Source organism: Hoplias malabaricus, chromosome 4 (genome assembly GCF_029633855.1).
Source record: "Hoplias malabaricus isolate fHopMal1 chromosome 4, fHopMal1.hap1, whole genome shotgun sequence".
Taxonomy (NCBI): Eukaryota; Metazoa; Chordata; class Actinopteri; order Characiformes; family Erythrinidae; genus Hoplias; species Hoplias malabaricus.
Window position 1 is genome coordinate 51,796,214 of NC_089803.1, and position 27,851 is coordinate 51,824,064.

The 27,851-nt window shown below is 40.8% G+C and overlaps 1 protein-coding gene across 1 annotated transcript in view; it reads right to left on the bottom strand.

The window, feature by feature from the left end:
- The window catches only part of pcloa (piccolo presynaptic cytomatrix protein a), an 82,095-nt gene that overhangs the window by 20,591 nt on the left and 33,653 nt on the right, over window positions 1-27,851 (bottom strand). The window contains exons 6-18 of the mRNA XM_066667132.1: window positions 23,349-27,597; window positions 21,463-23,009; window positions 18,471-20,529; window positions 17,275-17,343; window positions 15,384-15,460; window positions 15,048-15,123; window positions 12,246-12,371; window positions 6,059-6,167; window positions 5,854-5,918; window positions 5,097-5,296; window positions 3,731-3,781; window positions 3,421-3,551; window positions 596-622 (exon numbers count right to left, since the gene is read on the bottom strand). Of these exons, the coding sequence (XP_066523229.1) occupies window positions 596-622; window positions 3,421-3,551; window positions 3,731-3,781; window positions 5,097-5,296; window positions 5,854-5,918; window positions 6,059-6,167; window positions 12,246-12,371; window positions 15,048-15,123; window positions 15,384-15,460; window positions 17,275-17,343; window positions 18,471-20,529; window positions 21,463-23,009; window positions 23,349-27,597 (8,786 nt within the window). The remainder of the gene's footprint in view (window positions 1-595; window positions 623-3,420; window positions 3,552-3,730; window positions 3,782-5,096; window positions 5,297-5,853; window positions 5,919-6,058; window positions 6,168-12,245; window positions 12,372-15,047; window positions 15,124-15,383; window positions 15,461-17,274; window positions 17,344-18,470; window positions 20,530-21,462; window positions 23,010-23,348; window positions 27,598-27,851) is intronic.

The following is a 27,851-nucleotide window of genomic DNA, read 5'->3' on the forward strand; positions in this document are numbered from 1 at the left end:
TGAATCCATTGTTAGTGGGTGATTTTTACTGAGTAAGCTTTATAGGAAAAACAAAAAGGCTTTAATAAAAACAGGCTCATTAATAAAGAAATGCTAATTTTTTATTTAGATTCCTTGCACCTCACCTGCAATACCTACACACCCTACACTTTGAGAAACGCTGACCTAATATATATTGTCTTTAAATATTAAAAGTACTGCATGTAATATTGCAGTTTGCATTTTCCTATATCCAGTACGATTATGAACTTAGCCACAAAATTACCAAAATAACAAACATAATCAAACAAGCAGGAACCACATATTCTTTTTGATTTAGACAAGGACCCAATCTGATTTTGATATGGATCAGGCCTTTACAAAGGTCCCCAATGGAAAATGAGGTATACCATGTAAAAAATTCACAGTATAGGTCCACAGTAACCCTAGGCCTATACTTCCTTCACAGTGACATTTATGAGCTATGAACAAGTGCAAGTGAAGCTGAAAACAATAAAAAAGGCAATGTACATATAAGAAAGCAACCAAATGTTCAGTAAATAAAAGTTACTTTTTAGCCATTCACATGAGATAAGGATCTGAGAGAATCACATACCTGGCATTCTGCACAACCATGACCTGACTGTGGGGATCCAGCATGCAGCAGAAACAGACAACAATCCATAAGGCGTGAGGCAGTGTTCTGGTGTGTGTGTGTGTGTGTGTGTGTGTGTGTGTGTGCTTGGGAGAGAGAGAGAGAGCAAGAGAAGGCAGATGAGACAGAGAGAGAAAGAGATCAAGACACACACACAGAGAATCAGCCAATGTGACTGAGATGGATTAGCTCATGACAAGTCTGTGCTTACAAATTCAGTGTGAAAATGTGTGAGGCAAGTGTGTGTGAGTGTGTGTGTGTGGGTGGGTGTGTGTGACTGCGCGTGCACTGACACTTATGCAGGAGGCCATGCGTACATGTCCATATGGAGCACAGCAACAGCGGTCCTGTATTTTGGCTTATACAGGTACTGTAATGTCAAATGATAACTGGTGATGGTTTTAACATGATATACACACGTACACACACACATACCAAGAAACACTCAAGTACACAAATGTTTGTACAGAGCGGCTCTTTAAGCTGCACATAAATCAAGTGAATATACTAATTTTCCTATTATATTATAGGCTCAACCATCACCCAAACGAGCGCAATCACAAAGTAGCAACAGTACATAAGCAGTACTAATATATTTATAACATCCAAGCTTTTAAAGATAGAAAAGATCCATCTGTGATTTTTGCCTGTGATGTCAACAAGGTGCCATTTTCTGAGGTATGTTCACAGTGACTGTTGGAGTGAAAACTGTGTAGACCTTACATTATATTTGTACTCAGGGAAAGCACTAAAACTGGAGAAGCATAAGCAAAGTGAGTGGAACCTATATTGGGATAATCACAGCAATTACACCAGGGACACTTATTTGGATACTTTATCTTTTAACAATACTGATTCATAAGACCTGAACACAAAACCCGGCACTACTGCTTCCAGACTCATATTTGGATATGACCAACAATCTTGTTTATTTTATAAATGTATTAATTTGTGAACTGTTCTGAAACCACAGCAGAGTGCGGGATTTGTTTAAATAATTAACCTAATAACTGAGATAGCACAGTCCTAACAACAGGCAAATAAACTTATGCCTAGCACAGCAGCCTTCACTTACATTCAGTTTTTCTCCCATTAAAGCATGGTACTGTGAATATATTACAAATTTATGCTGTAATGTTGATGTTGATGAAGTCGTATTATAATGTATATAATTGGGGCTTGACATAGAAACAAACAAACAAAATATGTGGCGCCCATTTCATTAAACAACTCAAAGTTTTACACAGTATAACAGTAAACCGTAAGTATTCGTAATATTTAAACTGCCATGTTATCTTGTTACAGCCCTACAGATGAAGAAGAAGCATTTAGCAAAAAAATTAACAAAATGTAAAATTTTGTCCAATGTGTAAGTGTATACCTGTTCTCAAGGTCAGAGTTGGTAAATTAAAGAAAAGCAATGACCGCAGAATACCTAAAAAAATGGTACCAAACCCAAAATTCTCATCCGTTTACATAATCTGTCGTACGTAATGACCGAATGTAATGAAGTGAAGGAAAACTATGACCGAATTCCTGACAACCAACTTACAGTGAGAATGAATCTGGCAGTTAATTATTATTTGACTAGAGAAAACTAGATGGAATGCTGATAATTTGGAACACAAAGTTATATTTATCTTTCTTTTTTTCAAGTAATCATGCTGAAAAAAAAATGAAGAACCACACACAATTCTGAAGCAAAATTTAAATGGTGTTAATATATTTCCTAATAATCACATGAATGATAAACAGTTCTACCGAACAATGTTAAAATCAGTTAGCTAATTAGCTTTTCGTCAGTTTGCTACATACATTTATTTTGATGTATAATCAAATTTTATTATACAGTACTCGCATTTCCACCCTGCTGAAAAATCCAGGGTAAGACCAGCTTTACCTGGTTGTAGATGTCTTGAGCTGGTCTTTGATTGTCAAGGAGGTTGGAAATCTGGACATTTGGGCAAAGCATACCATATATTGGTAAGCTAGCTGGTTAACCAGCATAGCGTATGTTGCATTTGATTTTGGTCATGCTTGGTGGTGCTGGTCATGTTGCTGGTCATGCTAGTCAGCCAGCTTGATTATGCTGGTCAACCAGCCTTGTCTTGCTGGTCATGCTGGTCAACCAGCCTGGTCATGGGGGTCAATCAGCATGGTCCAGCTTAGTCATACTGGTTGTCTAGGTCAGGTTGATCATGCTTTTAGTCCAGCTAAACCATCAAATTTAAATGAAAACATACCTTAAGCTGGTCAACCAGCTAAACCTAGCTTGAGTTGGTCATGCTGTTTTTTTTCAACAGGGCCATTAAAAATGTGATTAGTAAACATCTTTGTAGTGTGATTTTAATGACATTTACAAAATTGTAATCCCCTCTTCCTCAAATGCTCTGACTATCTTCAGGGTTAGCATTAGCATGAGGGTAAAATTAAACAATTCTGCCTTAATAAACCTCAAACATTTAACACTAAGCAACTGAATGATATCCCTGATGTCATTAACATATATGTTTAAAAGAATTATGTTTCCTTAATATTTTCCTTAACAGTTTCAGATGCTAACAGTTTGCCTTAGAAGGGATTTTTTGGGTCATAAAGGGAGGTGAGAATTTGGTGAATGGTCGATTAGAATTGTAAGAAAAATTTGTGAATTTCATTGATTGATTATCTGTTCAGGAAACAATGATGGCAGCCTGACCATGAAACAGGTTTTCGCTGAACATTTGCATATTTAACGCTAGGATTTGACCTAAAATACCAGCAGTGTTACGCTGCAGCTTCCCTACCTTCTTCCAGGCAACAAGTAGACTTTAACAAAGGGGTCAGAGTATCCATTATTGTCTCGGGGTGCCAGGTTCCGTGCTTGGAGAACGTGAACAATGAGATTCCCCAGCTGTTTGTCATAATTGATTTGTAGCTGCAAAAAAGAAGGCAAGATGCACTGACCATATAAAGTGGCACTGACATAATACATATCCCATAGTATACAAATTTAATGAGTCTTCTACGGATGGCACCACAATCTTCAAAAGCTTCAAATTATGTCAAGTAACTGAAAATAACACCTACTGATCAGAGCTACTGTGAAAGTTATACCTGGATCTCTCCAGTGACTAGGTGGGACTGGGTCTTCGAAGCTTCCATAGTCTAGACAAAAGAAATATATATTTGGGCAAAACAATGTATTAAATTATGATTATGGAAACATGTACATTAGTAACAAAACACAACAAACAGTAATATTCACATAATTCATATTCTGTTTCACTTCATCCTTTTCAGTGTTGGCAGGGTCTGGAGCCTACATGAAATCATAGGGTGCAATGTTGGATGAATGTTATTTAATTACATAATATTATTTAATGTTGAACTAATGACTGCAGATAAAACCTATACTACAATAAAGGTAGCATTGGGCCAGCTTATATAAACTATAAAAATATATCCCAATTATTTTGGCATTTGCTCATAAAAGGTTCCTGGCTACAAGAAGAGACAACTCTCCAAGGAAAGCTTAATACCAGATTTAAAAAATTAAAGCATAAATAACCATTAGACATGCAATAATGTTAGATGGTTAGTTCTTGTTCACAAGCCCCATTCCAACTTACAGCAGTAATATTGGATGCAGCACCATCACTGCAGATAATGCAGTTCCACTGCAGTGGTCAATGATGGTGGGATTTTGACCCTTCCAGCTGTACTTTAGCATTGAGCATAGTGGCCTTAGACTCATATGTGGCTGTTCCAGAATGGCCCATTCTGTTAACAATGCTTTTATATGGAGATGATAAAAACTGTGTGTGAACAGTTGAATACATGTGTCAATAATGGCTGTACTTAAAGTAACTGAAATTCTTCGTTAGGAGAGCTGGCCACAAACCTTTGGGCATTTAATGTATTTTGGTTCTATTATTTTGTTTCATCTTAAACAATTCCCTTACAATAAGAACTCTTATTGACATCAGCACTGTGCTTAAACCGAGAGGAAATGCTAGAAGGCTTAAACGTTCAACGAGACCAATAATAATCAATAGATTAAAGGGAATGTCTATGATTATAAGGGAACTGCAGTTCTCTCTGGTTGTTTATTTTCAGAAGCTCTGTGTCTTTTAAGGTGGAGCAGAGAGAAAGGAAGCCTAGCATGTCTGACCGAGCCACATTGTTTTTTATTTGTTTACTGACACAGGAGCATCATAAAAATGTTAGACTGATTTCCAGTGTGCAAACAAGCTTATGGTGAAGAAACATTCTCTGAATTTTATAAAAAGTGTTTTTTGATTACAATCATGAATGTCACATTTAATTGATTATGGAAAATAAACAACATTTGCCGTCTTAACAACATCCTTATACATAATGTGACTTTTCCTTACTGCTTTGAAAGACCTTATTGTGTGACCTGATGCTATAATATTTATACAATTGAGCAGGTTGCACAGATATGTCTCATTTTGGGCACCTTGCTGTGGCGTTTCTTGCTGATGGAAGGAGAACCAGGCTGTCCTGGACTTGGCACTGCGCTGGATGCCCCTGAAGCTGAGGCTTTGTCCAGTGCTGTCAGGGAGGAAGCTGAGGAACTGGGCACCTGTTGCTGAGACACCTTCTGCAGTTCAGCAGCCAGCTGCTTTGGGTCCACACCTGGTGAGCGTGGGGGCCGTTCTACTTACAGCCATGGGCAGAGCATAGAATAACTCTATTTAAACATACATTTTCATTGCTTTCCTTTTGCTTAACAATGAGAACTGTTTGAGAAGTCATGCTTGTTTACAACAGCAGTATATCTAAAAATGCCCTATGAGCATATATTACAATAATTCTGTCAAATAGCAGAAGTAGTTGGTTTGAAAACTATCATATTTTTTATAATCCTCTATATTCATATTATTTGTACTTTTTTTTTGTTTCCCAATCTTGGCCATTACTAATTTCACTTGTTAGGACTTGCTATATCCCATCACAACAAGCACCAAGCCTGAGGGTGCAGGCTAGCATTTGCTTCCTCTGACTCATTTGAAGCTAACCACAACCACTATAGCTTTTCACTAAAGCTTTGCTGTGAAATCAACAACACTCTTGATTAGCAGACACCTGTATTGGCTAGCTTTTCACTCAATTTGCTCTTTGGAGTATCTGAGGCATCACCAGGGATCTCCCAGTGTTAGACACTTCTCAGGAGTATCATTGTTAAGTTAATAAAAAACAGAGGCTTTTTATACCTGCTTTTGTCTGCTCATGAAGGTCCAAGTGGGATCCCTCTGAGTCTGACAGCATGTTCATATCCCTGACACAAAATACAGCAAGGTAAACCAAAAAGCATAACTTGACCTGAATTTGAAAACCTGTCTAATGGCACACCGATGAACTGCGATAATTTTGAGTATTTCTGAGCGCAAGCAAAATGTGACAGATTGTGATACTTACAGTCTCATGCACAGCTCTGCTTCTCCACACTGCTGACTGACCAATCCCTGAACCTCCTCGTATGTCTTACTAGAAAGGGGAATGCCATTCCATTCCAGGACCTGCATTCCTATAAAAGCATGTGCAAACACACAGTCAACACACATTTCAAGAATCTCTTGCACGTTACTTGGCAAATAAAACACCAACACCACATCACTCCCTGCAATGAAAATCACCCCAACCTAGCAGTGCAGAAAGAAGATCAGGGCAAAGGCATAGATCAGGCCACAGCAAACTCAAACCCAAACCAAGGCTCTCTCATGGAGCACTTACACAGATGGAAGCGAGTCTTGAGGTAGGCCAGGTAGGCCCTCTTTCTACGTCGTAGTGCTCCCACCTTGCGATGGATGCTTGGGATCCCTGCAGGTTCAGTGTAAGACTTGGTTACAGCTCACATATTTAACGTGTATCCATTCAAAGCTGCTGGGATTTAATAAGAGGAACTCAATGGACTGTTCAGATGCTTAAAACCACTATGTTCTGCCTGGTCCAGGCATGTAATATTCAATCTCAGTGTAGCGGTATCTAGGTCAAACATACACACCTTCATTTTACACTAGCAGAACATTTGACATTTCACCCTTACAGCTGCACAAAATAAGCTCCCAACAAGGCCGGAATGTTTTGTGAGAGAAGAGTCAGCTTATGGCAAAAACAGGCAAACAATAAGGCAAAGAGTTAGATTTGATCTTTCACTTCTTTCAGTTCAGAAATGCTTAGAGAGAGAATGGAACATATCCACAGGAAAGGATCAGATAGGAAGGAGGAAAACAATAATAAACTGACATGGAAACCCCTTGTGAAAAAAGTATACTTAATATGTGCTGAAATTACTTATGAAAAAGTACTTAGGTTATTGATAGAACTATTAATTTGTACTAAATCACTACTAATTGTGATTATTCACAGGATAAGATGTAAAATATCCTGTGCCAATCCATTAGAGCTTCACATAGTGCCCAGCCCACTCTCTCCCCACAAGCAACAACAACAACATTCCTGTAATCATCCATCATTGCCAATTTAAATCCTACACCAAAGCAATAGAGTTGCTGTAGTAATTTATGATCGGATCAACAACCAGCTACACCTAACCCTGATGGTAACTCATTAGGCCCAGCCCATGTGTACCCAACACCCACTGCATCACTAGCTCTTCACAGGGGTCATCAGGTAGGCACCTCCCCTTGTCTGTGTTTCACAGAATTAAGCTCACCACTTGTATGCATTTTAAATAACATTATAATTTACATTCAATAAGTTACATTCAATGTACAAATCGGATTCCAAAAAAGTTGGGACACTAAACAAATTGTGAATAAAAACTGAATGCAATGATGTGGATTTTATTCGTAATAGAACATAGACGACAGATCAAAAGTTTAATCTGAGTAAATGTAACATTTTAAAGGAAAAATATGTTGATTCAAAATTTCACAGTGTCAACAAATCCCAAAAAAGTTGGGACAAGTAGCAATAAGTGGCTGGAAAAAGGAAATTGAGCATATAACGAACAGCTGGAAGACCAATTAACACTAATTAGGTCAATTGACAACATGAAAGAGCTTCTCAGAGTGTCAGTGTCTCTCTGAAGCCAAGATGGTAAGAGGATCACCAATTTCACCATTGTTGCGCAGAAAGATAGTGCAGCAATACCAAAATGGTGTTACCCAGCGTAAAATAGCAAAGACTTTTAAATTATCATCATCAACCGTGCATAACATCATCAAAAGATTCAGAGAATCTGGAACAATTGCTGTGTGTAAGGGTCAAGGCCGTAAAACTCTACTGGATGCTCGTGATCTCCGGGCCCTTAAACGTCACTGCACCTCAAACAGGAACGCCACTGTCAAGGAAATAACAGAATGGGCTCAGGAATACTTCCAGAAAGCATTGTCAGTGAACACAATCCACCGTGCCATTCGCCGTTGCCAGCTGAAACTCTACAGTGCAAAGAGGAAGCCATTTCTAAGCAAGCTCCACAAGCTCCACAAGCTCAGACGTTTGCACTGGGCCAGGGGTCTTTTAAAATGGAGTGTGGCAAAATGGAAGACTGTTCTGTGGTCAGATGAGTCACGATTTGAAGTTCTTTATGGAACACTGGGACGCCATGTCATCCGGACCAGAGAGGACAAGGATAACCCAAGTTGTTATCAACGCTCCGTTCAGAAGCCTGCATCACTGATGGTATGGGGTTGCATGAGTGCTTGTGGCATGGGCAGCTTGCATGTCTGGAAAGGCACCATTAATGCAGAGAACTATGTTCAGGTTCTAGAACAACATATGCTCCCATCTAGACGTCATCTCTTTCAGGGAAGACCCTGCATTTTTCAACAAGATAATGCCAGACCACATTCTGCAGCAATCACAACATCATGGCTACGTAGGAGAAGGATCCGGGGACTGAAATGGCAGCCTGCAGTTCAGATCTTTCACCTATAGAGAACATTTGGTGCATCATAAAGAGGAAGGTGCGACAAAGAAGGCCCAAGACGATTGAACAGTTAGAGGCCTGTATTAGACATGAATGGGAGAGCATTCCTATTTCTAAACTTGAGAAACTGGTCTCCTCTGTCCCCAGACGTCTGTTGAGTGTTGTAAGAAGAAGGGGGGATGCCACACAGTGGTAAAAAATGGCCTTGTCCCAACTTTTTTGGGATTTGTTGACGCCATGAAATTTTGAAACAACATATTTTTCCCTTAAAATGATACATTCTGGTGGCACAGTGGCGCAGCAGGTAGGTGTCGCAGTCACACAGCTCCAGGGGCCTGAAGGTTGTGGGTTTGATTCCCGCTCCGGGTGACTGTCTGTAAGGAGTTGGTGTTCTCCCTGTGTCCGCGTGGGTTTTCTCAGGGGGCTCCGGTTTCCTCCCACAGTCCAAAAAACACACGTTGCAGGTGGATTGGCGACTCAAAAGTGTCCATAGGTGTGAGTGTGTGAGTGAATGTCTGTGTTGCCCTGTGAAGGACTGGTGCCCCCTCCAGGGTGTAATCCTGCCCTGCCCAATGATTCCAGGTAGGCTATGGACCCACCGCGACCCTGAACTGGATAAGGGTTACAGATAATGAATGAATGAATGATACATTCTCTCGGTTTAAACTTTTGATCTGTGATTTGTGTTCTATTCTGAATAAAATATTAGATGTTACCATCTCCACATCATTGCATTAAGTTTTTATTCACAATTTGTTTAGTGTCCCAACTTTTTTGGAATCCGGTTTGTATACTGAGTATACTAGTCATATTATTTTCACCAGTCTTCTAATACAATTGAAGTATTTCCCTGAGCTGGCTGATTGAATATACTACTACAAAAAATACATTTAAACTAAATTTAAATTAAATTAGAGGTATATGACTTATTCTACACTAAGCATATTAAATATACATTAATTGAATTGTAACGTGTGGTGAAAACTGATATATTCAATATAGTATTATAGTATATACTGATTTCTGTCCAAAGAAAAACATACTTGTTTTTCGTTGATTTTTAGTTTACTACATCGTTTGAACACAGCAGCTGTCCCTCACACTGTAAATATTTTATGATGAATGGATCAATAGAAATGCTCCAAAATTACTTGAACAATATCTTTCTACAAGACTTCCATTGAAAGTTACAAAGTTTTTTCAGTTACTATTTTGGAGATACATGTTTTTCTTTGTACAGGGATGATTTATTAAGTGTACATTAATATAATTTAAAATAAATATTAGTACTGATTAAGTACAAATGAATGCTTCCCAAATAGCATACATACATCAGCACAATTTAAGTATACCTTTCTTTTTTCACATGGGAAGACAGGATAAAGAATAAATGAGGGGAAGCAGTAGAAGTCAGGGCTGCAGATGGACACACAAAGACCAGCTGTTTGCCTGACGCTCATAAATAAGCTTGAGCACAGATAGAGCCAGTGCTGTAGAAGTCCACCTCCCACAGGCCCTCATAAATTATGTCCTACAGGATGTAAGGCAAAAAACGGAGGAGATCCTAATTTACAGTGCCTAGTATGTGTCCTCATACTCAGAGAAAGACACTGCATTAGTGTTTCTGTCAGCTACATCTGTAATCAATAGAGCTTGGAAAATTCATTAGCATTAAAAACAGCTCACAAAAGCTAATTCCAGTGCCAAGAAGTAATGAGATTAGAGTTTACTGAAAAGTCGTGCAACTGACAAGTTAAATGCTCAGAGTATATATGACAAAGATAAGGTTATTTACTTAAAAACACTTAAAATACTGTCAAAAAATAGGCTCATGCACTTGATCTGCACCACGAATTTAATGTCTCTTTCTCCGACATCCACATGAGAATAGTCACAAAAACCATCACACAGTAAAACACAGTTTTGGTCATTTTTGGTCTGATATCTGCATGAAGCACAGCAACAGCCATCGGCCCATCAGCAAAAATTTATGGTTCAGCCCAGTAGCCCATACTCCCAGAGCATCCCCCCACAGAATATCCCGAGGGACACGGTCGAATGCCTTCTCCAGATCCACAAAACATATATAGACTGGTTGAGCAAACTTTCACGCACCCTCCAGGATCCTAGCGAGGGTAAAGAGCTGGTCCTGTGTTCCATGACTGGGGCAGTCAAACCCTCTTCTCCAGTACCCCTGCATAGACCTTACCGGAGAGGCTGAGGAGTGTGATCCCCCTATAGTTGGAACACACCCTCTGATCCCCCTTCTTAAAAAGGGGAACCACCACCCCAGTCTGCTAGTCAAGAGGCACTGCCTCTTGAAATCCATGCCTGAAATCCATGCGATGTTGCAAAGACGTGCCAGCCAGGACAGCCCCACAACATCCAGAGCCTTGAGGAACCCAGGGCTGACCTCATCCACCCCTGGGGCCCTACCGCAAAGGAGTTTTCCTACTACCTCAGCCACCTCAGCCCCAGTGATAGACGAACCCTCCCCAGGATCCCGAAACTCTACTTCCTCTGTGGAAAACGTACTGGTGGGATTGAGAAGATCCTCGAAGTATTCCTTCCCCCACCTAATGATGTCCCCAGTCGAGGTCAACAACTCCCTTCCCCCACCATATACAGTGTTGGTGGAAAACAGTTTTTCAGAAATCCAATAACTGAACACCACTCGGGGTCAGATCAGTGAGGCCGTTCCTCCCAATCACGCCCCTCCTGGTCTCACTGTCATTACCCACGTGAGCGTTGAAGTCCCCCAGCAGAACAATGGAGTCCCCAGAATTTGGGTAGCACGGTGGCTTAGTGGTAAGCATGTTCGCCTCTCAGCGCTGGGATCTTGGGTTTAAGTAGAGTAGAGGTAGAGTTTCCATATTCTCCCCGTGTCTTCGTAGGTTTCGGTCTGGGGTCACAGTGCAAAAACATGTAGGGTAGGTGAAGTGGCTTCTCTAATAACTGTCCTGGTGTGTGAATGAATGTGTGTGTGCCCAGATATGGATTGGCGCTCTGTCCAGTGTGAAATCCTAGTGCACGATGCAGTCCTCCAGGTGGACGGTCGTTCCTGGTCGAGAGTACGCTGTGCGCGTTTGGCTGCCGCTTCTCCCCAGTGTATATAAGTGTAACGATAGATAGAATGGGTCTTCTCCAGCACCCACTCTAGGGTCCCCAAGAAGGGGACCCCAACTATATCTCAACCGCGCGCACCAGCTCAGGCTCTTTTCCCACCAGAGAGGTTATGTTCCATGTTCCAAGAGCCAGTTTCAGTAACCGAAGATTAGAACACCAAGGCCCCTGCCCTTGGCTGCCACCCGATCCACAATGCACCAGACCCGAATTACTACCTATCCTCTCTATGGTGGGCCCATGGGAGAGTGGACCCATGTTGCTGAGCCGGGCCGGATTCCATGAGTGAAAGTTCAACCACCAGGCGCTCGCCAAGGAGCCCCTCCCCCAGGTCTGGCTCCAGGTGGGGCCCCGGTAACCCTACTCCGGGCAAGGGAGGCTGTGTGTCTTTTGTTATTCTACTATGTAGATCGGCATCTATTTATTTCTTTATCCTGTCCTCCTCGCTAAAACATCATATCAAACAATGTTAAATGTCACAAATCTAACCTTTTTACAAGAGATTGCAATGCAAATTGTAAATGCAAATGCTCATTTAAACCAACCAGCAGTGATTTACAGAAAAACAACTCAAACTTAAAACCTTACCTTCCACAATCTTTCCAGTCTGCTCTGCTGCTCCCCCTGGTAAGACTTTAGCCACATAAGCACCAATCTCCCCATTGCTTCCTGGAACTTCCTTACCTCCCACCACACGTATGCCCAGTCCATTCCCTGCAGGTCGAACCATAACAAAACATTCATTTGAAAGGCATCATGCATCGAGGCACATTTCCAAAGTGTCTAATCTTTTTCCTTTAAATCTGTATATCTTTGTTTGAATATATTTCGTCAATGCGACAAGTTTCTAGCCCTAACCCTGGAGGATAATTGTATTTAGAAATTCAAAGTCTGTTGCTTTTTTGTCATTTAATGGTAATGGTGCACAGTAATAAAAATAACAATCTCAATTTCTGCAAGAAAAAGAACCTAAAAATTAAGTAATTATAAAATTAAGAATTCCATCAAGGAAAAAGTACTGCAAAAGCTTGAGCATCGATTTATTCTGTTCTTGGCGATAATATTGTGTCCAAAAGTATGTCTAAGTTATGATGATTTTGTTGTCAGCAATCGTAAACATCGCATATCAATACTTAATTTGTTATCTATTTTTTGTTGAATAAAAAATGTCAATTGTCATTCTTAATACTATGCAATAGTCATAAAACGACAAAAGAAAAATGACTGAATTTTGAGATTCAATTATATGTTACACAAAAATGCATTAAAATTACTCAAACACCTAGCTAACATGCTCAGAAACACAAGCAGCTAAACTAGTTAGCTACTGTTAACCTTTTTTAAAATGAGTAAAACCATTTTTTGCCAGACTGCCGACCAGGCTGAACTAGAAGAGGAATTTGCGCTTACTGACTGACTGACACCTAATGTTGAAATGCAAGTTGGAACTATTCATTCAGTCATATTTCACAGAGAAATCTTAAGGTGGCGCCACTACACCGTCTGTTGTTAGTTCAGCCATATTGCACAATCCAGTTTAAAAACAGATTAACTCTGATCATCCAAATAAAATTTGAGCATTTAAATCATAACAGCCATTGTGGAATAGGCTCACTATGTTAGTACACGGAATTCTGTACATGAGCTCAAGCACTTATATAAAAATATTGTACAAATAAACAGAAATACATGCTCATTTATTGTTTCATCCAGAGGAAACACAGACATCACTGTGCATTTACCTCAGATCAGTATCTACGAGAGACAAACAGGGTTGTTTGTTTGTATTTTTTTTTTTTTTAGACTGAACTACCTCAGTATCTACATTGATATTGTCTGACTTTGCAGGTATTTCAGCATTTTAAAACAGTAAGTACGTGGAGTACGTATGCGCAGTCCAAAATGCCTTGGGCAGTGAGTTGTCACTCAGAAACTTATATTAACCAATGGAAAGGCACCCCTGAGAAAACCCGCCCATGTGAGAGGTTTGTGCCAAAACTGCAGGCAAAACTCAGGGATCAGGCGCACAAAACTCGGAAGTGCTAACGAACAACATTCAGAAAGCACGGGCAGAACTCGGAGAACTCGCACACAAAACTGAGAGAGCAGAAATGTATGTCAGTGCATAAATAACTAGCGATGGCCTGCTCCTTTATCACGTATAGCTTACTTGGTTGATAAAAGGTGCTTGGTTTTAGAAATGTTCAAAAACTTAAATGTTAAAATGTTATCTTGTTGCTTTCTGGTAAACAAGTTGTTTTAATGTCATTTCAATACTGTGCTTCAGATTTGTAGCTTTGTATGAACAGAAAATAACAGGCTTTCCATGATCATACACACACTGTCAGAAACTGACAAGATAAACTTTTATAGTTTGTTATTATTTGTTATTATTGTAAACAAAGACATTGATATGAAGCACCAAAGCTTCTCCAGACCTTCCAACAACAAGGGTATGTATTTTGGGCTTTCCTGTTTTTGAAATACCAGAAAAAACCTTTGACAATAGCTATTTGGCTAATAGCGGTCCGGCAAAATTAGGCTTGCCTAGTTTCTCTTTGCTCTTGTTTTTATGTTGTGTCATGTTGATTTTAGCTTTTCAACAGCTGTCTTTAAACACAAATGTAGTAAAATAACATGCATTCACGGTGCATGTTTAAAATTACGTTACTATTATGATACTAAATACAAATAGTACATTATTATTTGAGTTCTAGATGTTGATGGAATGTTCTGCCATGTGGCAAATCACGCTTACATCACATTTACAACTTGGCCAATTCCTGCTGCATAAGAATTTGATTTCAGGTGGTTTTAATGGGGTCCTCCTGGTGGAAAACATGTTTTTTCCATAGAATTCCCAGCATGATTCACAGTAGCAACAAGCAGAGTTTTAGAATGTCAGTCAGCACACATTTGCACAGAAAAACTGTACAAATGTAATCACTACACCATCAACAAATTAGCCAGTCACAGCACACCACATAGGTCACAGCTGCTGTGTTTTCTTTATACATTTGTTCACCAGTTCCTAATTATGAGGATAATCTGACATGTGCATTACATGCCATTTGGGCTTTTGATGACTAATGAAAGTGGAGAGGTGCCAATCCAATGCCATGCCATGAAATGTCTTCTTTGTTCTAGTGCCTAGATGAGCTAGGTTCCATGAGCTGGGCTAACAGCACCACGGTTAAGCCAAAAAGTCAAAGAAAGCCCCAATTGTTCCGTACTGTACATTCATGTCTGTTGACAGTCTGTCTGGTGAGAGGGGATAATTACCAACAGAAGATTCTCAAAGCAAACTTGAGATCATCTTTTGCAACAGATTTTCCACTTTTTCGAGGCTTATGTTTCTCATTTCTGTCTGATTTTGTGCTGATGTTTTACCTGATACACTGCGATCTTTAGGGTCTCTCTGTAGTTTCACTCTTGCATGAGGGAATGAGTAGTGCTGAGACTTCATCTGTGTAATATCACACAAGCAGAAGCCAAATTTACACACAGATCCACACTTGTGAAAACACAGTGACCACTACACCATAATGAATACATTAAAGATTTGCATTTGTTGTTCAGCCTTACGGTACTGAAAGAAACTGTACAGTATGTTTTCTAAGATCTAAGATATTTCTATGGTTATATCTGTGTCTTGTTTCTTGTGTTTGTAGAACTGGTTGTAATATGCAGTGCATGAATATGTTTGTATGAAGACACATTGTTCACCTGTCTCCTATCCAGTCCCTGTCCATCATCTCGTGGTTTGTCAAACCAGTCGGTCTCCTCCTGACGCAGGTGGTAGGCTTCAGAAAAATCACATCAGAATCAACCTTTTTAAAACTGGCTAAACCAGGCTAGTTTCTTTTAGGCATACAGGGCAGCCTTTAACACTAGAGACAGGTAAAGTGAAGAGTCCCTAGTTCAAAGCACCTTTTACTTATTCCAGACATGCAGCAAAATAAATAAATAAATAAATACTTTTTAATATACCATTCACACTACTGTAGTGTAAAAGATTTCATTTTAGTCCTCTTGTATGGGAATGGGGTGCATAATACTCTTAACACATCCCTCTTTTTCCAAGGGGCTGTCAGCTCATTTGCAAATAGTAAAATCTGAATGATGCCAAAGTTTGTGATTAAATTGACTAGATACAAAATGTGCATTATTAAGTTAATTTTACTTGCAAACTCTTGGCAGCCCATTCCTTGGACGTAGATGGCAAGATAGAAAGGCTCCAGACAAAAGGTTTTTCAATTCCCATTTCCAGTTGTGTGAAATAGTATAACTAATCATGGAAAAACATATTGATTTGGATCTTTTCCTAACAGTATTTAGCGTCCAGCGTGAAAGTTAGAATTAATAATCTCTTTTCAAGTATGTTCTTAAACGTTCATAAACGTCTCACACACACATACATATATATATACATTCATGCTGTTAATTTTGGTGGTTAAAACATAAGAATAAGACAGATGCATTGAGCATTATTGAATGCAGACACAGTAGATGCACATGATTTTTCCATGATTAGTTACACTATTTCACACAACTGGAAATGGGAATTGAAAAACCTGTTGCCTGGAGCCTTTCTATCTTGCCATCTACTTCCAAGGAATGGACTGCCAAGAGATTGCAAGTAAAATTAAAGGAACAATTCTCTATTAAAATGATCAGTTATATATATATATTCATAGTTAAAAGCTAAACCAGATTATTACAGTAAGCTGAAAGCCCCTTCTGTTGATTAGTTTTTGAACTTTATATGGAAGCAGCAGGGTGTAGACTAGAGGTAGACGTGTAACAGTTTTGCACTCTTAGTAGAACGCAGGGAGGAGTATAACTCCTGTAAGGAAAGGACAATGCTGGAGAGACTTAAAACCCACTCTTATCCAGACAAAGCTTTCTTTCTATATCCCCAATGATGAGATCAAATTACAACTCTTCTAATACAGTCAAAAGCAATAAATATTTTATGGACATTATCACACTGTAAATTATCATAAAATGAATATAAAATCACCTTGAAATCATGTGAATAACTACACTTAGGTCATGGCACAAAAATATATATGAATGTGAAGAGCAACCTGGTACAATATAAAGCTGAATTTCAAATGTAGCATGATATAAACAATGAAGGACATCTAAACATTTAAACAAATCTGAATTTAAACCCTTAACACAATATAATAGTGTAGCTTACTGTGAAAGCAATAAAGTATGATCTGTATGACTGGTGTGGTATTGCTATTTTAAGAGGTGATGAAGTAGCATCTTAGCTCAACATAACTAGAGTTATTTTTAGAGTGAGGGGAGCATGAAATTAAAATTAAAAAATGCAGATGCATGAGGTACTAATGCAGCATTATATTAATGTGTGAGGTCTTATAATCCCCAAATCGTGTTGTTATGGAGATGAATCTGCGGCCATTACAGCCAACTATGAGCTTATGGGTGAGTGACAGGCAGGCGGTCATGGTGCAAGGGGTGAGTAGGTGGTTGGTGTTGGTTGTTAGAGGGAAAGGGGAAGTGGCAGGCATTTGGGACAGAGGTGATTAGCTGGGTGTTAGAGGGAGGGGTAAGGGAGCTTGAAGCTATAGTGAATATACTCTACCGTCTGTGACATTCTCATGTGTGTTTCCTGGATCGTCTCTGTTCAAACCCACCAACGATTCACTTAGTGCTGTAACCAAGGCAAATGCATTTACTTCCAAATGGCACATATGATGTGTTCATCATATGGTATTACATGTGTGGGGTTCATAAAAGTTCACTTAAAGAAATGATAAAAATGTGTCATTAAATGATGTAAAAGATTTGGGTTTGAACAACAGATGTTAATTTAAACAAGGAATGTGAATTAGCGTGTATTAGGTATTACAAAGCCTACTTGATTAGCAGAGGCACTTTGGTTAAAACAAAAGTGTGTATATTACCATGCAAGAACCCAAAAATATCTACACAAAATATTCAAAAACACAATCAAAACAAAAGGTACAGACAACAAATTAATTTATTATTACATAAACACAACACATGCAAGCAATCAGACACTGAAAATGAATTAAATACAGATGGTTGTAACACTGCGTGCATCACACAACTGAGAGAGGATTATTTGTCCCTATAGTTAAAACAAAAACAAAATTTGATAATTTAAATATCAGTAAATTATTACCTGCATAAATATATGCAGATATATAGCTTCAATTCTCAGAACATTTCAGTAATAGAGCTAACACTGCATCAGTATGTTGTGACAGATTATCTAAAATGTATCAACAAAATTTAGATATAGAATATATCTACACTGTGATTCTCTATGTTAAATATCTTGAATTACTTTGAATACTGAGAATATTTTGCCAGTCTGGAGGCACTTTTTTTATATTGTAACACAATTCTATCCTCTATCTGGCACTAGAGTAGCAATACAATAAGGCTAATTGACATTAATTCCCAAAATTCCTGAAAGTAATATATAAAAGTGTTTCAGCCCTCTCAGAGTTTCATAAATGATGCATTATTTTTATGCATATTTTAAAAAAGAAGCATAAGCAGAGGAAACAAAGTGAGCAACTAGGAAAGAGTTGACATGCAAAGCATTCACATTTACAACCAAACAAAGCAAAAAATTTACTGTCTTATTTTGAAGATACATGAAGTCAAGCATCAGTTGAAAGTGCTTAAACATGCAGATACACAAACAATGCTCAAAAAGAGAATGACAACATGATAGCCAAAGAAATGTTAAAGAAAACAGGTGAGAAATAATATCCCAGAAGGACAATACGTGCAGATAAATGTTACCTTCACTATCAGACATTGTGCCCTGTAGGTCATCCATAAGCACATAGCTACGACCTCTGCTAGAGTCCTCCCTGAGATGTTGTTGCTGAGGGTCCTGGAGGGAGAGGCAAGACCCAAACTGGTCACGGGAGTCAGCAGCTATGGGTGGGAGCGGACCTGCAGATGCCCGTGCCATACCCATTGGCTGACCCACCGGACTCAGTGGGCTCTCTTCCTCTGAGTTCTGTGCCACAATTGGGATTCGGCCACGTCCACCCTGGCCAATCGGCAGACTTGTGGGCTTTGTCCTGCCTGATGGTGTCTGATAGGCCGTCTCTGAAGAAGGGTCACCCTCTGCTTTGAGCCTCAAGGAAGAGCTTGAGGTATCCCTTTTGATTGATAAGTCTAAACCATATACAGAAGAAGGTCTAGAAGAAGGCCTGGATCGACTCCCGCTGGGATATGCAGAGTCCTCTCCCAGGGATGACCTCACACTGGGGCTCAGGTTCAGACTCTGACCTAAATTGAGTGAACCTGCCAGATTGGCACCTAATGTTGAGCCCAGGTACTTTTGTTGCTCTGCAATGTTCTTACGAAGACCAAAGGTGATCTCATCTTGTAGTAATCTGCTTGATCTTGGTGAAGCAGCAGTGGATGCCAGGTAACTGCTGTAGTCAGTCTCTAAGCCTCTACTGTCCTGAATAGAGGGGTATTTTCCAATATTGCTGGCACTTTTGTGTTTCTGGTAAATCATAGATGTTGGAAGCTGCTTGGCTGCCTGCTTCTCCAGGGTTAATCTACTTATGCTGTATTTCTCTGACTTGGAGAATGGCCTATAACCTCCTCCAGTGACACTAGTGCTAGGAGTATAATGATGTGAAAGACCAGCCAGCTGCTCTAAGCTCTCAGTACCACCTGTGCTTCTCCTAAATTCCTGCTTCAGCTGCTGTTTCAAAAGCTTGAGTTCATATGGTTCTTCCATTAAATCCTCATCATCTTGGGTTTTTCCATAAGAATGAAGCCTTGTGGAGCTCCCAAGGTAATCTGTGCCCACATCTGCTGCTGTGCGTCTAAGCAGGCGCTCTGCTTTGGCCAGCTCCCTCTCTGCAATTCCGTAGCTTGTAGATGAGAGGCCAGCTGTACTCTTGGCAAGTTCAGCTGCATCCTCTAAGAGCAGGTAACTTCTGGGTGTTTGATGGTGTTGATCCAATTCAGCATAGAAAGAGTCTGCAGACGCATTGGACATTGGACTTCCTGCCATGCTGCCACCACGTTCTTCCAGGCCACGCAGATCAAGGTGATTGCCATACTTGCCTCCAAGATAAGGTGAGGTATCATAGTTAGTTGACACTTTGGTGGCATCTAGTTCTGACAGAAGGGCAGCCTGCTGTCTTGCTTTCTGCTGTAGCAGCAGCATCTGGTGGTAGCTTTGCTGTTGAGAGGCGGTGAGAGAGGGCACAGAGGAGTAGATGGACTGAGACTGGTAGGGCTGTTGAGACTGGTACAGGGATTGCTGATATTGTGGGTACTGATACTGGGAGTACTTGCCATATTCATGTTTGGTCTGTGGTGGAACAAACTCATCTAGTTCTGACTGTGGAGCAGTGCGGGGTCTTTCCAGTCCATGTCCACCTACGTCCTCTTCAACTCCACCCCTCCTTGTCTCACGGATATTGCTCACTTCACTGTCAGACATGTAGTCACGATCTTCTGCAACACTTTGCAGATACGCCCTTTCCCTTTTCTCTCTTTCTTTGAGTAAGGCCTCTTTCCGTCTGTTAATGCCCATCTCTAGGTATCGCAATTTGGCATCAATCTCTTTCTCTTCCTCATCTAGTTCAGCCTGCTTCTTGCGAAGCTTGGAGGATTCCCGTTCCACTAAGTCCAGTTCACGATCAATATCCTGTAAGATTTTGGCTCTTGCCATGTTGGAGCTTCGGCAGAGACGGCGACGAGCAGAGGCAGTGCTGTATGCCGTTTGACCGGCATTAGCGGCCTCTTCCTCTGAAGGTGGGTTAGGAAGGGTTCTCTTTACTTTCTTCTGCGTGCCTGATGGAGTGCCACTTGGAGATCCTTTGCCCTGTAAAAAAGCAATGTACTTATTACTTAATTTAATTAATAGTACACTAGACATGACACTGTTACCGGTTTCATGGTAAAATTCCTTAATGGTTAGTGATACTGTTTCAACGTTATTTACTATGCTTTAAAAACTTTATGCAAGGTACAGCATCAACCAAAGTTAGGAACGGTCTCCCAGTCCGCAGCTGTACACGTCACACCGCAAGCAACATGAGTTTGTTTTGTGATGGGGAGACATGTGGCAGTGAGAGAGCCAACGAATAAACTAGTAGGATAACAGCTGCAGATGCTCTTGTAAACACTTGCGTGGTTATAGAAATGTGCTTGTTTATTCATTTTGTTTCATTTGTAATGCCCAACAAGATGTCACAAGCAAAAAATAACAAATTCTTGGCAGAATTACAAACACACCGTTCAATCTAACTTAAATGATACAGCGTTCCATTACACCTTACATGGCGCTATAATTATATATATCCACATATATAATTATATGTATTCAAATGCATTTTCTTTTGTCTATGCAGCAAATATTTCAACAAAAACAACAAAATTGAGGGTTATAAATATATAAAGTACCTCTTAAACAAAACCTAATACAGTTGTATACTATTATTATTAATCTCACATGCTGACTTTTACGTAAGTCCAACAGAAAAAACCTGCAGAGTTGATTGTGCATTTGTCTATTAGTTTTTAAAATCTTTTAAAGGTGTACATAGTGCTGCTAATTTAGTGTTTAATAATAAACTCGCTGAGATTATTTTAAACATTTTTAACATATCATGATAATACTTATACCTGTGATAATTTTTGGCCACAATAAAATTTGAATAGAGTTTTCCTGCCATTTCATGTCTGTATATAAATAAAATGCAATATACTGTAATACATATGTAACATGAACACATTTGAAGAAATGTTTACTTACAGCGTAAGCCTCAGTGTACTGGAAATTGGCTGCTGCTCTCTCCTCTGCAGTTGGACTCATGGGTTTGGGATCAGACATTGACCTCTGTATGACTTTGGGTGCTCTGGGACTACCAGGAGGGACTTTAGACGAATCTGCAGCATGTACTTTCTGTGGGCTGGTGTCCCCAAGAGACTTATCATAGGACACAAACTCAAGAGATTTGCTAGGGGATATACAAGGTGATATAGGTGAATAGAGGACTTTCGGGGATTTGGGAGGAGCTGGAGCAACCTGAAGTGTGGAAGTGTCTGCTTTGAGATGTGGAGACTGGCTAATCTCTAATGGGGTAGGGCGTCTCTTAGGGGAGGACATACTGTCAGAATCAGGATAATCAACCCTTGTATCTGTTTGCACAGTGTGACCTCTAAGTGTTCCTGAGGAATCTGTCTGTACAGAAATTTCTGTAAGAGCCTGTACTGAAACTCCACCACCCTCACCTGTAGTGTATTTACTCCCTCGTGATCTACTACGTCTCCCTCGAGCAGGAACCTCCCATTCATCCTGATCTTCATCATCTGTCTGTACACAGCTGTCTACACCCTTCTTGACACTTTTCTTTTTTCTCCCTGTAGTATAGGCCTTGTCTGTATTGTCCTCTTCATCTGTCTGACAGCCACTGTCCATCTTTTTGTCGCTCCCCACAATGAGACCATGAGTCTGCTCATGAATCTCACTTGGGTACATCTGCCTATATTTCTGCTCCTCTAGCTGCTGTCTAAGTTGCTCTTGAAGCCTCTGAATTTGCTCTAATTGCTCCTGTTGTTGAGCATAAGTCTCTTTTTGCATCATAAGGTGAGCTTGCCTTTCTTCCTCCTGCTGGCACAGAATCTGCTGCTTCATAGCTTGTAGCTCTTCTAGCTCTTTCTGTACAAGCAGCTGCTCCTGCTCTCGGAAGCGCTGAATCTCTTGCCTCTCCCACTCTAGTTCCTCTGCTAGACGCTGTTGTTTTAATTTCTCTAACTCCAAAAGCTCACGCTCCATTTGATACTGTTCATCACCTGGAACCATGGGGGAGGATAGTGCCTCTAGTGAAGCTGCAATTGCCTCTAGTGAGGCATCTGTATAGTCCAGGGCTGCTACTGTGGTTACAGCAGCTCCATCCGAGTGACCTGCAGAAAAAATGTCCTTAGAGACTTTCTCCAGATTCAAGGGTAAGTCATCTTGCTCTTCTGCTGTAGTCACAGCAATTGTGGAAAGGAAGCTATGTGATCTAGTGAGTGGATGATGCTGCAGACTTGACAGAGATGGCATTGTGTCACTAGTATGCATGCCTGACAGAGTGTTGTAGCTTGTACTGAAGATAGATCCAGGCTGAGTAGTAATAGCATATGTAGAAGGAACTGGTGCTGCTACAGAGGAGTAAACCACACCATTTGATGATCTCAGAACACTAGAAACTCCAAAGTTAGTTCCAACAGCAGAGGTTATTCTGGCCTGGGAGTACTGTGGTATTGTTATTCCAGTATATGCTCCTGTGACTTTGCTTGAGTAGTCCACTGCTTCACCTGTTAAGAGTTCATATTATCAATCATGAGCTCTGTTCATACAAGCATTTGCTAAAGACATCAAAAGGCCATGCTTTGTCCAAATAATACAAAGCAAAACAAAACAAAACAAAAAGATTTTGCTGGTTCATGGGAGATGCAAAACCCAAATCTCAAACTGCATGCAGAAACAGACACCCGGTTAAAAATGAAAAATAGGAAATTGAAAAATAAATAAAACATGCAAAGTTCAAGGGTACCACAAAAATCACAACTTAAAGCACAAAATCTTTCAGCTTGGAATCAGTATAGGTAACTCAAAATGACACCTGTGGGAAAGATCTGCAATATCACACTGACCTGCCATGGACATCTTTCCAGAGGTTAGGTCTACAGCACCTTCCATTGCTCCATTGTAATCATAACTATTTTTACTTTTATATAGGAAAAGACCGGCCTCAGCCAAATTTGTGTCAGACATTGAGGGCTTAATTCCACCAAGTCCTCTCATTCCATATGAAGAGCGATCATACTGGTAGTGGTCATCTCTATAGCCAAAACGATCCTCTGGCAATGGGGCAGAAGGCTGTCCACTGGCACAGCTTCTGGCAAATGGAAGCTTGTAAACAACATCACAACAGACTGCACGTCTTCCTGCAGTTAAATCTACAGGTTTGCCATCATCTTCTGTGATCACAGCTGTGACCACTTCTGATGTAGACCCATCTACCGAGACCATGGTTTGCACAGGCTTCATAGTTGTGAGGTCAACTGCACCAGACACGCAAGTTTCCAGGCGAGGCGGAATACTTACGCTAATGCCATTACTTGCAACTGTGGGGGCTAATGTCACAGGAACAGGGTGTGTTTTACTTACAGTTGTGGAGAGGTTGATTGGTTTTTCTGGTTGAGAATCAATAGGCCGATAAATAATTTGAGATACAGGTTCAAAAGATTTTGCTGTTGTAAGCTGGAGAGGCACTGAGGTGGCTTGAGAAAGATCACCATTGCTGCATGCTATGGTAGCTGTACAAGTTAAGATAGTGATACTGTCAGTAACAACAGACACTGAAGAAGTATCAGTACTCAGATTCATGACTGATGACTGCACAGCACTCTGCTGCCGTCCACTGACATCTGCAAGAAGTGACTGCCTTCGAGACTCAGATGATGTTAGATCCATACCTTTCATAGCAGTTTCTGCATCAATTTTTGGAGTGCGCAGATCAACAACCTCTCCAGGATTATATGCATGTCCATTCTGCGCTGGTACTGGTTGCATTTTCAAATTTTCAGGGACAACGGCTATGCCAGTGGCTCTAGGAGTGGGAGGAGGTGGTGCTGTTCTTTCATGCACAACAGACACTGTTGTTCTTTGAACTTCAGTAGTAACGACCTGGACACCAACATTTGGTATTACTGATGAGGGCTGTGTAGATGAAATAGCTTCATACACATGACTCATGCTTGAAACTACCTTCTCAGGACCACATATTTCTTGGCTTTCTATGGATTCTGTAATTCGTGTGAATGCTAATGGGACCTTAGTTGTTTGAGACTGTGGTGGTTGTACCTGTGCCTGAGATGGTGAAGGAGCTTGTTTGCTTGGTGATGTGGGATCAAAACTTGTTGAGGCTTGGGTTGTCACACCCTCTATGGGTGAACCAGGCTGAGATGGAAGAGTAATAACCACATAAGTGTCATGTAAACTTTTTCCAAACCTGGGGGATGTAGGAGTCTTGACTGGTGATGTAACTCCTGTCTTATTTTCTGCTGATGGACTCAGATTCAAAGCACCTTCAGTGGTGCTTGTGGGTAGTATGTCTGGTCTTGATGCAACAAAAACAGAAGAAGAAAGCTGGGCACTTGACATGGGTTTTGGAGCTATGGGTGGCTTCACAGCCTCTCCTGGTCTGTGACTGAATGTCAGTCCTGCAGGAATTGAGGATGGCTTTGGAGGCACAGGAGGAGGAACATGAGGCTTACATGTTGGAGCCACATGTTGTCTAGGGACTGCAGTTGGCATACCAACTGGAACTGTTCTTTGTGGAACCTGAGGTGGAATCTTTTTGGGATAAACATTAGGCTTGGGTAGAGTAGGTGGTGGTAGGGGAGGTGGGGCAGGTATGTCTGCTCTTTCCTGAGACACAGTTCTACGTAGAACTACTGGTTTAGGAGGGACAGGTGGAGCTGTTGATATTACACTAGGTATTGTTGGAGTGTACTGTGGTACAGTGGGTAAAGCTGAAGCAATTGGGACAGAAGGTCTAGAAACTACACTAGGGATTGGAGCAGGGGAAGTATCTATTTGAGTGGATGTGGAAGATTTTGACAAGTCAACAACATCAGACTGGAAAAACTCGACTTCAACCATGGCAGTTTGTGGTGGTAGTGGTTGTGATGATGGTCCTTCTTTTGATGAAGCAGAATCTATTAAAGGCTCTAAGGATGGAGGAGCAGCTGGAGGTTGGTGAGTATCAGATGATGATGACTCAGCAACTGCGGTATGCATTGAAGTTGGTGATGGAAATTGTTCAGTATCCTGTTTTTGATCATAGCTCTCCTCCCCAGATTCTTCTTCACCTGAGGAGCACTGTGTAACCCTCAGATCAGGTATAGGTAGAATTCTCCTCGGGAGAGTATTCTCTGTTTTTTCAGAAGAGGCTAATGCCGTTTGCTGTTCTGCATGACCCAAATCCGGAACAGATTGAGTTGGGCTAGTGCCTGGTGTCAAAACTGTTCTCTGTTTTTTCATAAGTTCTTCATAGGCTTCCTCTGCATCTAATAATGGTTTCCCATCTTTGCCTGACTGGCCAGAGCTGCATGTAGAGACAGTGTCTCTTTTGAGGTCAGGCGAGGGAAGCATTCTTTCTGGCTTGGGGATTTCTTTCCTGGTGTAATCATCTTTCAGTTGCTGCTCTTTGAGTATCTCCTGCTTTCTCTGCATCATGTCTTCATATACTTCATCAGGAGATCTAAGCTTTTTTGCTATTTCTGGAACAGTAATTTTATCTGGTTCCTGCTCTGTGTATGCATCCTCAACAAGGGACTCATAAGCATAATCTTCAATCAGCATGCCACCATAAAGTGATTCTTTCCCTGGTGGAATTTCTTCTCTATCTGTAGTTGGAGATTTTGCTCTGAGCATGATTTCCTCGTAGGCTTCATCTGCAGATTTCAGTGGTCGTTTTTCTTTGCTTTCTTTGGATCTGTTATCAGCATGCTGATCATCTGTTGGAGAATACAAGGAAACCGATGTCGGCAGATGATACACTTTTTGGACAGCAGCAATCTTCTCTGGGAGAATCTCAAATCCCTCTGGTTCTGATTCCATACTTGGGGAGAAATCAGAGCAGGAAGATCTTCGAATTTCCTCCATCTCTGCTTCCTGGCGTAGCTCCTCTGTTGGAGAAGCATCTTCAATCGGTGAGAGATTGCTTGGTGGAGTTTTTGGTCGCTCTCTCCTTCTTTGTGCACGTATCTCCTCTTTGTCTTTCTTTGATTTCTTCCCAGAGCTTTTCTGTTTTTCTTGCTCTTTCAGAAGCTCTTCTTCCTCACGTAGCTCTTCTTCTTCAGATGAATCTTCAATAGTAGGCAGCATTTGTCCTGGCTGCCGGTGCTTGGCTTTCCTGTGTTGTTTGCCCTCACCAGTGGAACGAATATGGCTTGGGCTGCTGCTATCACTGTCTTCATCAAGCGAGGACAAAGAGGTTGGAGATGTTCCTGGAGTAAAGCTGGAAGCATGCAAACTTGATGAGCCTTCCCCTCTGGACCTGTCATCAGGGGAGTCTGTAAGACTCTCTGGCTCCCCATCATCCGAAGGCTGTCGAACTGTGGCAACACTATTGAGTTCTATTGTTTTGAAATGACGGATGGCAGACCCATTGTCTGCAGAAGGCTGTTCTGCTTTATCTAGTTCCTCTATTTTAGCCACAGAAATTATGCTTTTGCGGTCTGGCTCATCCTCAGGACTCACACTGCTTTTTTTGAGAAGGCGTCTCACCTTGCCAGACTCACTCCTCTCCTTGATATCCCTTTTGGAATCCTTTTCCTGTTGTTTCTTTTCATGATCCCTGATCTTTTTCCTAATAAGATTTTCCTCATCAGATGGAGATGCATCTTCATCAGCACTCATCTCCATAATCTGCTTTCGAATAAACTCCTCTTCATCTGCCGAACCTGGGCTTTCTCCTCCTAAATCTTTCTCTCTTCTGGGTTTCTTTTTTCTCTCTGTGAGAGGTGAAGATTCTGCCTCACTGCTGTCCTCCAAAGGCTCTCCTTGAAATTCTCCTGGCACAAGTAGCTTTTTCCTTTCTTTTTTAGGGCCTATAGCATCATGTTTTTCTTCTTGATCTTCACCATGCCTGTCTTCTTCTGAGCTGAGATCTGGAGACAATGGGAGCACTTCCAGTCGCCGTCTTGTCTTCATCGTATCACTTTGTGCTTCATCCTTAGGAGGTGTTGTCTGAGCCTCTAGTATTTGAAGTACGGTGCTTTCCAACTTTGCCAGATCTGAAGGGCTGGTGGGACTGCACACTGGACTGGCTCCATCTTTGTCACCAGGTTCTTTCAGGAGCTCTTTGTCTTTTGCAAGCAGAGCTTCTTCTTTCTTCTGCAAAAGAAGGAAATAAGAATTTACAGTGTATCTATATTTAAATATAGAATGTATAATGGTGAAAACATACATTTAAAAATCACTTCACTCTAACGGCTATATCTACCATATCCTCTACATCCACTAGTTATACAATTACCTCTCCCACCTCAAGTTCTTTAGGCTTTATCAGTGGATTTGGTTCAACTTCTTTTTGCTCTTGAGTGACTGGAGATTGCACTTCTGGCTCAACATCTTTTTGCTCTTGA